Source organism: Microcebus murinus, chromosome 3 (genome assembly GCF_040939455.1).
Source record: "Microcebus murinus isolate Inina chromosome 3, M.murinus_Inina_mat1.0, whole genome shotgun sequence".
NCBI lineage: Eukaryota > Metazoa > Chordata > Mammalia > Primates > Cheirogaleidae > Microcebus > Microcebus murinus.
In genome coordinates, this window is record NC_134106.1 from 16,434,198 (window position 1) to 16,450,235 (window position 16,038).

The window sequence follows — 16,038 nt, forward strand, 5'->3', positions numbered from 1 at the left end:
CTGTGCAGGCAAAGGCTAGTGGAGTGTGAGCCCAGACAGGCCCCAGGACCTGGGTGTGCAAGCAGCTCAGAGGACCTGGCTTTGCGCTCAGCAACTTCAGCTTTTCAGGGTCTGCTCTAGGTAGGAGGGAGCGCTGGCCACCCTCTCCATGGGGCCAGAGGGCAGGAGAAAGGGTGCCTGCATTTGTGGAGGAATGGAGTGGCTTTGCTTCACGGGGTTCAGACCTGCTGGGTCGGGGACTGAGGAGCTACATGGGAGCTGGGATGCCAGGCATGTCAGGAATTCGGAGCATGTGAGTCGCTGCACAGAGCCTGTGCCAGTGAGTCCCATCCTTGGTGGGATGGATACTGAAGTCAGGAGGGACGTGTGCAGGGGCCAGATCACACCCAGTGGGACAAGAGGAGAGGCTTCTGAACAAAAGAGCAGAGGTGGGCACAGTCTGAGGACAGATCGTGCCTTGAGGCTCGTGTCCTGTGTGGCTTGGATGGGCTGAAGGCGCTTTCCAGGGAGCACAGTTCCCACCACACACAAAACTGCGTGCAGGGAGTGTGGCCTTGGCCAGCCCTCGAGTTCCAGCAGCCACGGAGGCGGCAGCTGCATCGTTGGGGAAGAGCCTATGGCCTGGCCCACCAGGCCTGTCAGTAGGCTGGGGCCTGGGGCAGGTGCCCACAGAGGGGCAGGGGAGGGGCCCCCTGCATCCCAGGGCTGGTGGGCTGGGTTTCTGCCCACGGAGCCTGCCCTGAGTGAGCCTGACCCAGTCGGCCAGCTCCCCTTGCTGTGGAGTAGGAAGGCGGGTTGGAAGGAGATAGTGTGCAGCTCCTGTGCAGCTCGGGTTGTGGCCCTGGGAGCTTTGCCACATGCACTGACTTAGGAAGCCCGCATGGCCCACAGAGTTGGGCGAAAGTGCACCTGCCTGGGCCCTTCTCCTTCACACTCCCCAGTGTGGCAGGGGACGGGAGATGGGCAGGATGTGTGAATGTTCAGGAAAGGGCCAACCCAGAGACCCTGCCGTTGATGAGCAGATGCTTCTGGAGGCAAACAAAGTCAGTAAGCTAACGGGGCCGTTTATCCTGTGCCCAGTCCTGGGCTGGCATGCAGATGCTGTCAGGCATGGTCCCCGCACACAGGTGGGGCAGAATCTTCTCAGACTGAGGGCAGGTGGGTGGCCCCAGTGGAGAGCGACTTGGTCTGGGGTGGCTGTTCTGGTGCATGGCTCTTCAAGCACAGAAATTTGGCTGGAAGGGTTTCCAAATGGCCCTGTTGGTCTTGGCAGTCACACCCTGTGCCTTCCATTCACCAGTGTCACCTCTGGAGTTCCCAGGGGCCCCTCCATGGAATGAAACAGAGACAACACGTGTGCAGCTGAAGGCGAATTTCCCCAGCAGGCGGGGTCCCAGCAGGCCTTCGATGGAGTTCTTCGGTGGGTGACACTCTTTGGAGAAACCCAAGCCTGGGGCCTGTGTGGGGGAGGGGGTGCTTTCTCCAGCAGAGACCAGGACTGCTGTGCGGCCGCCGCACTCAGACATGGCAGGCCTGTCCTTGGCGGCTCAGCTGCTCTCCTGGCAATGACATCAGAGTCCCTGACAGTTACTCTGATAAACGGTCCAAGATGGGAGGGACGTGAGCAGTTCTAAGGCCCCACATGCCTTGCTGTTGGTCCACCAGAGGTCACAGAGGCTGACAGCTGTAATTTCACTGTGAGACAGGGGGACTCTCTGCAGGCAGAGCTCCTCCAGGCAGAATCAAGAGATTTGTGTTTGTTCTGTTCTCTCCTGTTTACCCCAAAGAGCACCCGGTGCATAGCAGGTGCTCATTAAATGTTTACTGAATGAAAGAATATACCCACGTCTCCTTCTGTGTCTGTCTGTTAGCACCAGGTGACACTGGCTGGATCAGGAGGCAGGACCAAGCAAGTCCCCACCTATGCTCAGGGATGACGTGCAGATTGGTTGAGAGCAAAGTGCTGCGATGCGGTTTTGGTGGGAAGTTCCACAGCCGTCCCAGGAAGCCCACCCTCGCTGGGTGTCTCGGAGCACCCCATGGAGAGCAGCAGGCCAGCTGAGGGGCGTCCCAGGCCCAGAAGACTCTCATCTCCTTTCTGACGAGAGGCTGAATGTGTGGGCTGGCCAGGAGCTTAGAGCTGCTGGAATCCCCCCTGCCTGCCTGTGCCTGGCACTGTCCCTTCTAGTTGGGGTGACATCTATCAAGCAGAGCACCAGTGTGTGCCAGTCCTATGTGGGGCACTCTAGGCGGGTGGCAAGGGCTTGCTTGTGGCCCTCTCTCTCCAGGACTAGCCATGGACCACGCAGCTGAGCTCCTCTCTGCTTCCAAGGCTCAGAGGGCTCAGCCCTTGCTCTCATGGGAGCAGCTAAGAGGTGCCAGGGTGTGGGACAGAGAGTTTCAAGGGCAGAGACTGACAGTGAGCCTGGAATGCAGTGTCTCTGGCAGCTGCCAGGAGGCGCCAGGAGGCACCAAGAGGGAGGATGAGCTGGGGATATGGTGAGATTTGGGCTGAATGCTGGGAAACTGTGAACAAGGACATTTCTCTAGGAGGAGAGAGCAGCCTGGGATCTTTGAGGAGAGCCTGGGGGCTGGCGCTGCATTCCACGGCGGGGGTGGGGGAGGGGGGTTGTACAGTTGCCTGGAGCCTCTGGGGAACGCTGGGGGCACCGTTAATCACGGCAGGACCCCCTCATGGGGACGGGCCCCACCTTGCCCTGCCTCTCCTCCTTCACTTGCCAAATTCTCACTGAGAAAGAGACAGGAGGGGAGCATAGCCTTCTCCTGGAGGGTGGGCTCCTGGCACCCCCAAAGCCCCAGAGTGTGTTTGAGTTTGGCTGAGCCCCCGTTGTGGGCTATGGAGGGGACCCAAGGCCCGGGCCAGGGGTGCACAGGCCAGAGCAGCAGGAAGAGAGAGGGCTGATGGCTCAGAGCAGAGGGAGGTCCCTGCAGGTTAGGAGGCTGGGGGTCAGAGAAGGTGCCCCCAGAGGAGGACTCTGGGAGTTTTGCCAGGGAGAACAGGGGACGGAAAGGTGGCATGTCACTTGGGAAGCGAAGAGAAGGGTCAGGGCTGGCTGGCAAAGCCTTGCTGATTTTTTTTTTTTTTTTTTTTGCTGAGTGCACACATTTGCTGAGTGCTTTTCCTCAGGTGTCAGGTGGGCTGGCTGCCACACGAGGGCACGGGCGCCTGCCGGCCGGTGCTGCTGCAGAGCCCATCGTGTGTGCGGAGATGGGCGGAGGGCAGAGTCTGGCTTGTCCCTTATTCACATGTGTTCACCAAGCCCCTCTGTGTGCCCCACGGGACAGGCCCCCAAAGCACATGGCAGACACTTCAAGTGGACCCACTGAGGGAACTGAAGAACAAGTGAGTAACCAGGTGTCTCCCCTCCCTGACTTAGTGTCCCAGCAGTGCTCACCTGGGCAGAAGACTGGCCGAGTTGGAGGAGTTAGCTGTGGCCTCTGCCAGCCCCCAGAGATCTCTGGACTCATGTCTGGGGGACATGGGACTGTTCTGGTGGTGCTGAAACAGGGGGGTGCCAGGGGAGGTCTCAGCCCCGATGCGCACCCCTGGCTCTTCAGCTCCTGGCGAGGGGACACCGCTGGCCCAGTGGGGTGGCGGCAGTGGGGAGGGCAGGAGGGCTGGATTCTCAGGGGTCTCCAGGCTTGGAACTTAACCTCTGGGGGGGGGGTGCTGTCTTAAACTTTTGCCTCCAGCTTTATATTTTTCAGAACCATTCACGTGATACTTCAGTGCTTAACTCAACAGCCATAGAAAATATGCTCCTTTTACTTTTTTCATCTTTTTGACCTTAGATCATGTTGGTGCCAATTTCCTTTAAGATAATTCACTACCTGTGGGCCGCTGGTGTGAAATCCCAGCGGTAGCCCCCACCGCCCCTCCCTCCGCAATTCCACGGCCTCCCCTGGCTCACGCTCCGCCCGGGGACCCTTGGCCTCTGTGTTTATACACTAATGTTTTTTCTCACACATTCATTGTGCGGCTTTCCTTAATTTGGTGTCCCGCCGGGCCCCAGCGGGAAGCCACTCAAACATTATGTCAGTGATCTCAAAATTGAACCCCAGGGCTTTCTTCTGCCAGCAGATGTGTGGCACACTTTATTAACTCAAGTACCCACGAGTTGAAAATTTCATTAGTTTGAGGGGAGGGCTAAGTCCCATCAAGAGACCTGGTCTGGACAGATTCTTTGTGTCAACGTGACCCCTAGCAAAACGGATTATTGTTCTAAGTGAGACAAGTGACCTAATGTTCTGCCTATTATGCACACATGGTCTGTAACCTTTTAAAATACGAGTGTGGGAAAACAGCACATTCTACCACATCCCTGACCGCAAATTCCTGACAGGTGGCAGCCGGCCTCTTAGCAACGCCACAAGGAGCCTGGAATTATCCAGGGGCCACGGTGGTTCCCTTAGGCCAGGTACAGGGTGGGGTCAGGAGACCACCTGCTGGGAGGAAGGAGCCCACAAAGGCGGAGCTCAGGCTCCAGTGCCACCCTGTGACAGGCCGGGGGGCAGCCTTGGATGGGTGGCAAGCCGTGCAGAGCGCAGGAGTAGCCCACCTTTCGAGCCCTGTCAGCACGGGTCTGGAGCTTTCCAGAAGGACTGGGAGACTCCCAGGTAGGTGCTGCTGTGCTTGCTGGGCAAAGAGGATTTGCCAGGCTCTGTGCTGGGTACTGAGTGTAGCCACATCCCTGCTGAGAGCACCCCGTGCAAACCCCCTGCTCACCTGGGCCCCCCCCCCCCGCCCGATCCCCCTGTTCTGAGTGGCCTTACATTCTGCCTGTCAGGCGCACAGAACCTGTAACCTCTTAAAATACAAGGAGGGGAGAAGAGCGCTTTCTGCCCCATCCCTGACCACAAATTCCTTACAGGTGGCTGCAGGGCTCTGTGGGAAAAGGAAGAACAACATGCTTACTTGGGTTCAGCATCTCCTGGGGTCTCCCTAGCAAGGCCCTGAGCGGCCTGTGGAGGACATAGGTGTCCCAGCTGTGGCCTGAGTCTGTGCAAAGGCTGGGGCGAGAAGGGGGTGGGACTGAGGGGTCGGGCAGGGGTATACTCTCCACGGGGAGCGTGGCTGGAGCAGGATGGCAAGTCCAACTGGGGGACAGGGAGGGCTCCTGGGAAGGAGGGCCGAGTAAGGCTGGAACAGGCCAGAGGAACGAACTGAGGAGGGTTCCAGAAAGGAATGGGGCAAGGCGTGGGTCCTATGTGGGGTTTCTGAGAATGCTGAGAGGTGGCTGTGATCGTCCACAGCACTCTGGCTCTGGGCTGTGTTTGGGGCTCAGATGTAGGGTGGTTCCCGGGCTGAGAGAGACTCCCAGCAGAGAGTGCTGAGGCAGCATTTCTGGTGGCACCTCTGTCTCCAGCAGGGCCTGCTGTGGGGACCCATCTTCTGACACACCCATCTCTTCACGGGTGGACGAGAACGCCTGGAGACTCAGGGGTGCAGCCTCCAGGCCCGGGCTCCGCTGTCCCCCGAGGCTCTGCGCCTGGCCTCCCAGCGAGCTGAGGGTAGGGCTGCCCTGGCCGCTACCTTCTGACAGACACAAAGCAGAGCTGGTTGTAAAAACTTAATTAAATGAAATATTTTAACAAGAAATTCCAAGAACAGAATGCCCTGCTCGTAAGCAAGCCATCACAGAAATAAAAGCTGACGGGAAGCGTGTGTTCTGTCCGGCAGGAGAAAGTTTCTGCAAGAAACAAGGTAGTGCAGGGAGCCGCCTGTGCTGGACTAGCGGGTGAGAGGGCTGGTCTCTGAGTCGAAGCCCAGCCGGGCTGGGGCACAGTCCTGGGCATGTGACTACTCAGCTAGGGAATGCATGGAATCCTGACCATACTTCAAGCACTCAACAAACCTTTACTGAGCACCTACTGTGTGCTGGGCAGTGCGCGAGGCTCTGGGGGTACAACGCCTTCAGAGTTCACCAGGTGCTCCTGGGAGGGGGATCTTTGCAAGATGAAGAGATGGAGGCTGAGGGAGGTGACGGGACTGGGTACTCCGGAGGCAGAACTGGGACTAGGACGTAGGTCTGCGGATCCCCAAGTCCGGGCTCTTTTGGCACCTGAGCTACTCTCTCCACCACAGCTCAGTTAGAAGAGGCACTGAAGAGGAAACCTCACTGCGTTTGCAGTTCTGCTGAATGGCAGCAGTCCCTGAGCAGGGCCACCGCCAGGGCTGGAGTGTACCTTCCTGGGGGAGCACAACCAAGTCCTGTCCTCACAGCAGAGGACCCTCAGCCCCAAGCTGAGGAGAGGGCCTGCAGACCAGAGTGTTTGCACGGCTCGCCCGGTGAACTTCCTGGAGGAGCTGGGACTTGAGAGAGGCCTGAATTGAGAGAGGCCTGGAGTCAGGGGTTGGTGTGGCAGGTGGAGAAAGGATGAAGCCAGGCCTGGGAGTGGGGAGCACGGCATGGCGTGACCCAAGGGCAGGAGCAGCCTGCATCAGAGGTGAGAGTGGGGCCCAGGTCAGGGAACCTTTGCCCTCTGTAAGTGTCACAACGACCAGGTGACAGTCTGGGGCCTGTGTGAGGCAAATGCGCTGCACACACAAGCCAAGGAACTTGCTTGATTTCTCTTGATTGGTTATTTCCTGGACTAGAAGTCTTTCTGAAACTCCTGCCACCAGGTGCATTTATTGCATACCATCTGCCAACGGCCTCCAGGACCTGGCGCTGTACCAACTCTATTTAGCAAACTCCATCAAAAACCATGAAATCTGCAAAGAAGGCCTATTTTAGGTAGAATGGTTTACAAAGTAAGACGAATCTTTGTTTTCCAATAATATTCCCCATCAGGTTCTCTTATATTGTACATTTCAAATATTCTTTGATTTATCCAAGCGAACACTCAAACTTTCCAGGATCTAGTGAGTGTGTAAAGTGAGGCAGGGCTGTGATTGCCTCAGAAATCAGCTTCTAAAAAGTGACTTTCTTTTGCAGCAGAAAAATGGCTTTAAATTCTATTGCTTACTGCATCCCAAAGACTCAGTGGGCCCATGGGGAGAAGCCGGGCGGCCCTGGAGAAGGAGAGGGGCGTTAGGGTTGGCCGCGCTCTGCTTGGCTTCTCCTCTGCCTCTGGGGCTGTGTGTGCATCCCATCCCTGCACTGTGGTTTTGCCCCGCACACAGCTGAGGGGAGACCCTGCACCCCCAGTTTACATCTGTACCTGCCACAGGAGAGGAGTCACCCCTGCATGGGCAGTGGGGCCTGCGAATGGGGAGGCAGGGTGCCAGGGAGCGGGGTGCGGGGAGGAGGGAAAAGCACCCAGTCTGCCAGGAGAGTGAGGACCCAGTCAGCCCCGTGGGACTTCAGCCCCTTCCTCCTCCCATCCAAACCCTTTCCCAAGCGGAAACGCCTAGAAGTGCCACTTTTGTGTTCATGGCCAGCTGGTCAGGGGACAGCAGCATGGACAGTGCTGAGTGAGTTGCCTCAGCCACGTCCATGCAAGGGAATGGGTGTTCCAGCAAACTCAGGGATCCCCCAAGAGGGAGCGCTTCAGCGACCCAGCCACATGGTGAAATGTAGGAGAAGACTGACAAGGACTTTGTGGAAGCCTTGGAGTGACCTGCTTGATTTCAGTTTGGGGCAATGCAGGCCAGAAGATTAGATCACAGCAGGCACCTGGCTTGGGTTTGCTGCAGCAGAGACCGGAGGGGTCTTCAAGGACTAAGAGACATTCTTTGCTGGGGCTTGAAGGATTTCCCCAGAAAAGAACCAGTCATGAAAATAAAAAAGTTTAGATAGTATAGGAGGACCCGGACTCACGCAGTTCATCCAAGCACATTCCTTGAGTTCCCATTTAGCAGATGAAGCAACTGAGGATCCGAGAGGTGGGAACCCTGGGCCCCATAGCTAGTGAGTGGCACACTTGGAACTCACACCCAGGTCTCCCTCTCAAGTGTGGTCTGCCACCTCCTGCCCCCTCTCTTCGCGGATCCCAGGGTCCCTGGAGTCCTCCTCTTTTGGGCCCCTCCCAGACTGGTCATATCTGGCCTTCCATGGCAGAGCCTTGTTCATGTATCTTCCCTGAATGCTCAGGAGAATGCCGGGCCCAGAAAAGGGCTTAATGAATAGCTATTGAAGTCAGTTTTCCCTTGAAAAGCGGGAGTTAATTCATCCCAAAATTTCAGGTGAAGAGGGAAGGGAAGCACACAATAATTTAAGTGCCATGCACTCACAGGTGCTTCTTTCTGCTTTAATAAATAAATAAATAATATAATCAATCAGTAGCACAATAAACACCTATAAACCCACTCCCACCCCCGGCCCAGCATGAGGGTCACCCACATCTACCTGAGAGTCCTCACCCTCCTTTCCCTGTCTCTCCCCTCCAGACCTGTCCTGCATCTTATCATTCCCTTGCTTTAGAGCTGTAATCCTAGAAAACTAAGCATTTGGTTGCAGTTGATTTTAACTTTATTATAAGAATATCATGGCTGGGCGCAGTGGCTCATGCATATAATCCTAGCACTCTGAGAGGCCGAGGCGGGCGGATTGCTCGAGGTCAGGAGTTTGACACCAGCCTGAGCAAGAGTGAGACCTCATCTCTACTATAAATAGAAAGAAATTAATTGGCCAACTAATATATATAGAAAAAATTATCCGGGCATGGTGGTGCATGCCTGTAGTCCCAGCTACTTGGGAGGCTGAGGCAAGAGGATTGCTTGAGCCCAGGAGTTTGAGGTTACTGTGAGCTAGGCTGATGCCACGGCACTCACTCTAGCCTGGGCAACAAAGTGAGACTCTGTCTCAAAAATAAAAAAGAATATCATGCTGCATTTAGTCTTCTGGGACTTGCCTTTTTAATCCCTATCCTACTGTGGTGAGGTTCCTCTAGGTAGTTGTGTATATGATTGTAATTGTACACCACTCAGTTTGACTGCTGTCCATACAACACAATCAGTCTATCCATCTGTGTGTGTCAGGCTCAATGCACACTGTCTCATTTACTTTCTACAGCGCCACTTTCAACTCCTGCTCAGAGTGGCTCAAACTATTCTTTCATAATCTCTATGTTAAAGGTGAAACTGAGGGTTAGAAAAATCGAGTGACTTTTTTTGAGGTTCCATAGCACATGAATGGTGAAGTTTGAATTTGGCCCAAGAGCCGGGCTGGGCCTTCTTTTAAGGAGGGAACCACTGGCTGCCCTGGCCTTTCCTACCTCAGCTCAGTAGAGCTATGGGGCAACAGTCTTACTGCTCACTGTTGTTCTTTTCATGACCATCCAGTGCACCACCTGATTATGGAAATGTTCTGAGGGCCCCGGCTCCCATCCAGCCGGCCCAGTCCCTGTACAAGAGCTCTAGGTCTTCTGGGGCTGTCCTGAGCTCATTACTCTATAAGGACCTGGGCACCAGGCTGGATGGGCCCACTTGATGGAAGAAATGAGAAATGGAGAGTCCACTTGGACGCTTAGGGGGAGCTGGTGGGGCTGGGCTGTTGACTGAGCTGCCCCCTTCCTCAGGCCACTGTTTGGTCTAGAGTCTAAACTCCGGATGCTTTTGCTCAGTGTGGTTTGGAGTTCACTCTGCACATCCGACAGCCCAAGTCATGGCTTAAAAACAAGAGTGGGGACACAGGTCTGCGGCTCATGAAACAGGCCACCTCCAAGGCCTGAGTCATCCCTCTGACCCTAAGACTGGGCCTCAGTGGTGTCAGTCCAGGGGGTAAAATGGACACAAGGCTCCGCGCTTCCTCCTAGTGCCCTGGGCATCACTGACCTTAAGCACTGCTCAGACCCAGGGAGGCATGAGCCAGTCTGTACAGGAGGAACAGGGCAGGGCCCTTCTGCTCCACCAACTTTTATAAGGCCCTGGAATGTTATTTGTTGATGACCACCCAACCATCTCACCCACAAATGGAGCGCTCCGTAGCTGACCTCTTAATGTGAAACAGCATGCGAGGAGATGAGCTAAGAGGCAGGGTCTGGTTCTGCACATTTATCTCTGGTTATTAGACACTTTTAGAGGGAACATCTGTTTGTCCACTCTGGCTCCCATCTTGCCGGCCCCAATTTCTGACTGAATGGGAACTAAGTCATAAATTAGAGCCAGAAGTGGGACCTCGAGTAGGGTATCAGAAGGGGCTTTGCTCGACTCCCCCAAAAAGGGGAATTAGGCTCCTAAACTGACCAGCCTCAGAGAAAAGCAGAAGAAAATGGAGAAAGCTCCAAAGGCGCCTGGTGGGGCCCCAGTCCCATGGGATCCATTTATGTTAAGTCTATCCTGGGGACAGCCCGGCTGCTCTAAGGACCTGGGACTCAAACCAAAGCACACAGCTTGATTGCGACTCTGAAGTTCCAGGGATGTGCGCTGGGCTCCTTTATTCGACTTCTCCTTTGGGTTGAAACATTGGATATTTGTTTCATAGGAAGAATATCTGTTGTTTATAATAGAACATCACCTCATGGTACATTCTTTGGGGATGTACATGTCAACTCACTCTCAGGATACGAGACCCATTAACTACACAAAAGGAAAAACTCTTTGTCTTCTTGTTAAGTTTCTAAAGATACTTATAAGGACATAAAATTAATATAATAATCGGTTAAAATTCTCCTTCATTCCTATTCCTTTGGATACTGTTTCTCTAGTTCACATTGCTAATTTGTGGGCTAGATATTTCTCTGCTTGAATGTGTCACTGCAAACTGAAGCTCACCATGCGATCCCATGGGCTCACTGCAGCTGCCTTAGATTCTCACCTTCCCCTCCGACACATTCCTCCTATTTCTACTGATGCCCCATCATCTTTGAAGTTACACAGGCTCAAAATGTCCTAACTCTGAAGTCAGCTCTGCCCATCCTGCTTCCTCGCTCTTCCTCTCTCCCCTGTAACTCCTCCAGTTCCTGGCCCCAGTGACTTACCAAGGCAGTTCTTGCACCTATCCTTTGTGTTTGAAACAATCAGCCACCTGATTCTGTCAATTCTGCCTTCCTGACCTACTTTTTCCCTACTCCTCCCTCTATTCCCTACATGTAAGACCTAAGGAGCTTGTCATCTTTTATTTGGACCCTGGCACAGCCTCATATTCAGAACCATCCCCATTACAACTCATTATATACCTGGCCATATTGGTTCCCCTGAATCACAACTCATATCACTCTCAAAGACGTTCACTGGCTGTCCTTCTTCAGCAAAAAGTGTGCCACCTTTTCACTCTGACATTCAAGGTCTCTGCAATATTGCAAACCTGCCTTTCCAATACTGTTTTCCTGCTACTTTTCCTGTGCTCTAGCTAAACTAGACAATCCGGTGTCTTGAAACACACCCACCTATCTTCACTTGTTTCTCCTCTTCCTAGGCTCCCCTTTCTCCCTTATCTGCTTATCAAAGCCTATGTATCTTCAAGATCCACTTTGATCTTTTCCACAAAAACTTCCTGATTCACAACCTTTCCTGTTTTAATCTCTTGTAGTACTTTGTTTATGCCCATTATGAGACAATACATTCCACCTTTGAAAGGCAGACGGGCAGGCAGCCTTCTAGGAACCGCACCTTACTTATCTTTGTCTCCTCTGTGGAGCCTTTTGATAGCGCTTTGCATACAGAGGCATTTCACAAATGTTTATTGAACTGGATAGGTATCCCTGCCTCCATTCTTTCTCCTTGCCATAATCTCATTTCATCTAATAATGTCACTTTGTTTCAACATAACATTAATGTTACAAACTCTTTCACATATATTATTTCAATTAATTTTCATGAATCCTGCAAGGCAGGCAGGATAGATATTATCCTCATTTTAGAGGAAAGAGAACTGAGGCTCACAGAAAGGAAATAAGTTACCCAAATTAAAAGCAAATAAGGAATGTAGCCATTAACTGAACCCAGAGAAGTATCCTGATATGCAGAAGACCAAAGAAGGGACCAAGCAAAGTCTAAGCCCTCCCAAGGGTCCTTTCTTCTTCCAATTTTATTCAGAATGATGGAAGATCTTCTAAGCCAGTCCAGGGGCACCTTGTATGAGGGATACCAGTCAGGGAGCTGGGCAGGGGGTACTGTGTGCTCATGTGATCATTTTGAATTTGTGGCTATTTTTCCCTCTTATCAGCCCCAGATATAGATATCATCACATGAGCACTGGGAACCCTGGACTCTCTCTTCTCCTCCGAATTAAGCCATAACTCCGGGTCTCCTTTCTGTTACTGAAGAATTCAGAAACCCTTGCTGAACTATGCCTGAAACCATTCATGTGGTACTCTGGGATCCGGGTCCAGTTTTCCCCCTTCTCTCATCTTCAGAACTGACCCCTCATTTATCCATCCATCCATCCATCCATCCATCCATCCATCCATCCATCCTCCAACAGACTTTCCTTGAGTACCAGATCCATGCACTACCACGTATTCTGCCTCCCTAGGCTCTTTCTGGCTCACACAAACGAGATGCTCCTCAGGATCAAATGATGTGCAAGTCTTTGTGAGTACTTTCTCCTCCTCACTTGGCAAATACAATTCCTGAGATCAATTACCTCTTTTTGTTATGTGGCAAAATGTTTTCCTCCACAAACTTTCCCTTTCCCCCTTTCATCCTTCCACTTAAATCACAGAATATATCCTTCTAGAGGCTTTGAAATGACACATTCACATCAATACCCTCCTTTCACTGTCTTTCAGTATGAATGAACTACACTGAGCGGGTATGGTAGACAATAAAGACTCCATTTATTGGTTCCCCCCCCCCCAAGTTTAGCAAAATAACTAAGATCCTGATTTTCTTTAACTTGTAGAAAACGTCATCTGTCCAAGTTCAGAGACTTTCACAGCCCCTGTGCCAGCTTCCGTGCAGGTTCAACTCATGTGTGTTTGTACTGGTAGTCAGCTGCCTGTTGCAGGGCTGGCTCAGTAAATACAGCTTGATTTTTTTTTCCCCCTACCATGTGAAGCTTTAATTGGAACAGAAGAATAAATGAAGATTGCTTTTAAAAAATTAGAGGGTGACAGTAAGTTCTCCTGGAGCAAGCTTTATGTAGGGGCTCATAGCTGTGGTTGATTGCAGCTTTTTCAGTAACTCAATGATGTATCTCAGAAACATGTGGTAGTTTTGAATGGACAGGTCAATCAATCTTTCAGACTCAGCAATGAATTTTTCATAGTAATCAGAGAGTTGGTCTGAAAAATCCTGCAGTTTATATCTAAGCTGCTGGTGGTAATCAGAAATGATTTCCTTCATTGCAACAGTCAAGCTTTTAATTATTTCCTGAGCAGTGGCAGAAAGCTCTGCAATCTTCTCTTTCCCCTTTCCATCTGCATCAGTAAGGATGCTAAGATATTCTTGGATAGCTCTGTGCATACTTTGCTTAACTTGACCTGAGAGTTGGGAAACAAAGCCAGCAGCACTGACAGTATATTTGGAATAGAAATCCTTCAGGGCAAGTACTAGGTTCTTGATCAGGTTGAATATCTTTTCTTCAAGTTCATAATATTTCACTGTCCAGCCGACTACACTTGGGTCAAAATATTCTTCACGAAGAGCCTTTATGTACTGCTGGATAGGCTGTAACTCTTGGGAAATTTCCTCAAGTTTGTTTTGAACAAGTTCATGGAACTCACCAAGGTTAAGGTAGATGGTTTCTTTCAGGGATCCAAAAACATACGGAATATATTTGTTGAAGATTGTGTCGATTTCATCCTGAATATCATTAGTGAGATAAGTAAATTTCTTCTTCTTTAACCGTTTAATTTCTCCTTCTATCTCTTGGAAAACTCTTTGTAAAATGTCCTGAAGATCACTTAGCATCTTTGTGATCTTGACAGACTGGAGGTCATTCAATGCCTTTTGGATTTCTTGTGATAAAGATTCTAACAATTTTCTACACCCCAGGATTATATCTATTAGTTCATATCTCCCTGAAACAAAATGGAATTTAATCTTTAGGTCCTTGATTAATTCAGATTTCTCCACTAGGTCTTGGAAATAGGACAGCAGTATTTCTAACCCATTTTGGACATTTGAATGTACCCGGGACAGTACCTCCACTACTTCCCTCATGGCCATAGTGCCCAGTTCATCCCTAGTGTACATCCTGGCCTTCCCTGGGAGCTGGAATCTGGTGGAGTTCATGAAAGTAATGAATGAGTCAATCAGACTTTGGACTGTCATATGGTATTCTTGAGCGATACGTAATAAACTGTCAAACACATTATCCTTGAGGTACAAAGTCTGGACCTTGTCCTTCCACTCCTGGTAGGTTTCAGTGGCATCATTGGCTACTCTCCAGAGCTGGGTGTCCATCTTATCAATTTGCCTCATGGCCCCTTGATAGGCCCACTCAGCCTTGTTCTGCAGACTTCTTCTTGCCTTCGAAGAAGCATCTTGCAGGGTGAGTCCCGTGTGCTCCTGGTGGTACTTGTTGACATAGTTATAAAGGGCCCCTGTGGCCTTGGGCACTTTGTCTTTCAGGGAGGTTAGCAATCTAGAAGCTGCCCTGTCTTCCCAATTAACTTTGATCTGAATTTCCTCATCGGATTCCCGGTACCTCAACTCAGTTTTGAATATGGTGAATTTTTTATCTGGAGAGGACTGAATCCAGTTTAAAAAAAGAAAAAAGAAAAAAAAGATGAAAAGAACATGATGTTTTCAATTACCCTGATTACATAATATACTACACTAAAACTTCATTACCAGTTAAAAGTAAAGATCAGAGGATCTTTCGTATTCTGAAGGGAATTTATCTTTCATATGTCAGTTCATGTGTTTGTTTTATGGTTAAACAAGTCTACTGTTGTTAATTCCTCTTTATAACATGCCCCAGAAAGGATAAAAAAAAAATATGCTTGGCATTTGGCATTTACACAGTGATACTTAACATTGAGGCTTTCCTGGGACTACAAATTGGAAGAGGAGGAGGAGGAAAAGGAACCAGAGGAGAAAGGGGAAGAAGAGACAGGAAAAGACAGATTCAGGGAAAGAAGTAGTAGCAGAAAGGAAAAAGTTCAGAACCCACCAGCAGAGACCCAGAATCCCAGTATCAGTACTCATTCTCCACGCCCATGACCAACTACTATTTAGTAATAGTAATAGAATGAAGTTAGGTCTTCTCCACTGGTAATGGCCTCTTCGATTTGGCCCTGGCAGAGCTTGTGAAAACCACGAGAGGAAGTTGATAGAACCCATCTAGAAGTGTTACTGTGGGGAAGAATTTGGAAGCCTTAAATATTCCAGAAACCACTCTCTGAAAAATGTCCTCTGCCTAGGGTAGAGTTTGCCTATGGTTTGGATGATGAGTGAGGAATAACTCAAACCATTTTTCTGGATTGGCCCAGAATTAATAAAATAATAGTGTTAATATGATGTCATGGGTGCATCTAATAATTAAAATCAATGAAGGACTGATCGTAATGCTTACCAGAGAATAGCTTCTGGGAGCCGTTCAGCCTGCTCACTGCCTAGTTTGGGAAAGCTCTAAGAGAATACTTTGTCTAGAATTAAGTGTGTCTACCCCAACTCTACTTGCTTCTCGGGTGTGTAAATGATTAGATAGGACTCACCTGAGGGCTACGGTAGTACAAGTTCCATTTAAAAATCTCAGCATCTTTTTCTAAGTCTATGCCCACAGTGCCTATGGCTGGGGAGGTGGCTTTCTCGTGGAGGTGGAGATCCGTGAAGGCTGCGCCGGTGATGTCAAGATGAACTTCTCTTTTCCATTCCCTGAAAGCAGAAAAGCAGATAAGCCATCACGAAAGGAGTATGGAAACGGAAAAAGTCACAAGGAGTTTTAAAAAAAGGATAAGTTTCAACAAAAGTTCCATACTGCAGTCCTTTGTATTTGCTGTTTTCTTCATACTCTGCACTGAAGTCACGGTGCGCAAATGCTCCTTTGGTCTTACAGACTAACGTGCCATTTTCAATTTTGTGTGTTCCCACAACTGTAGAGGGGAGATTTTACATTTTCATTAGATTCATAACTATAGGAGATAGACATTTTTATCGCGAGACCCGGGAGAATTCTATCTGAACCAAATATCTTGCTTAACTGTTTAAAGCATGCAATGTGTAGTTCACAGTTGTTTTTAAAT

The 16,038-nt window shown here is 50.4% G+C and overlaps 1 protein-coding gene across 1 annotated transcript in view; it reads right to left on the reverse strand.

Moving 5' to 3' along the window:
- Positions 1-12,660: 12,660 nt before the first annotated feature.
- The window catches only part of APOB (apolipoprotein B), a 37,882-nt gene continuing 34,504 nt past the window's right edge, over positions 12,661-16,038 (reverse strand). The window contains exons 27-29 of the mRNA XM_076000576.1: positions 15,774-15,888; positions 15,511-15,670; positions 12,661-14,542 (exon numbers count right to left, since the gene is read on the reverse strand). Coding sequence (XP_075856691.1) covers positions 12,950-14,542; positions 15,511-15,670; positions 15,774-15,888 — 1,868 coding nt within the window. The 3' untranslated portion in view covers positions 12,661-12,949. The remainder of the gene's footprint in view (positions 14,543-15,510; positions 15,671-15,773; positions 15,889-16,038) is intronic.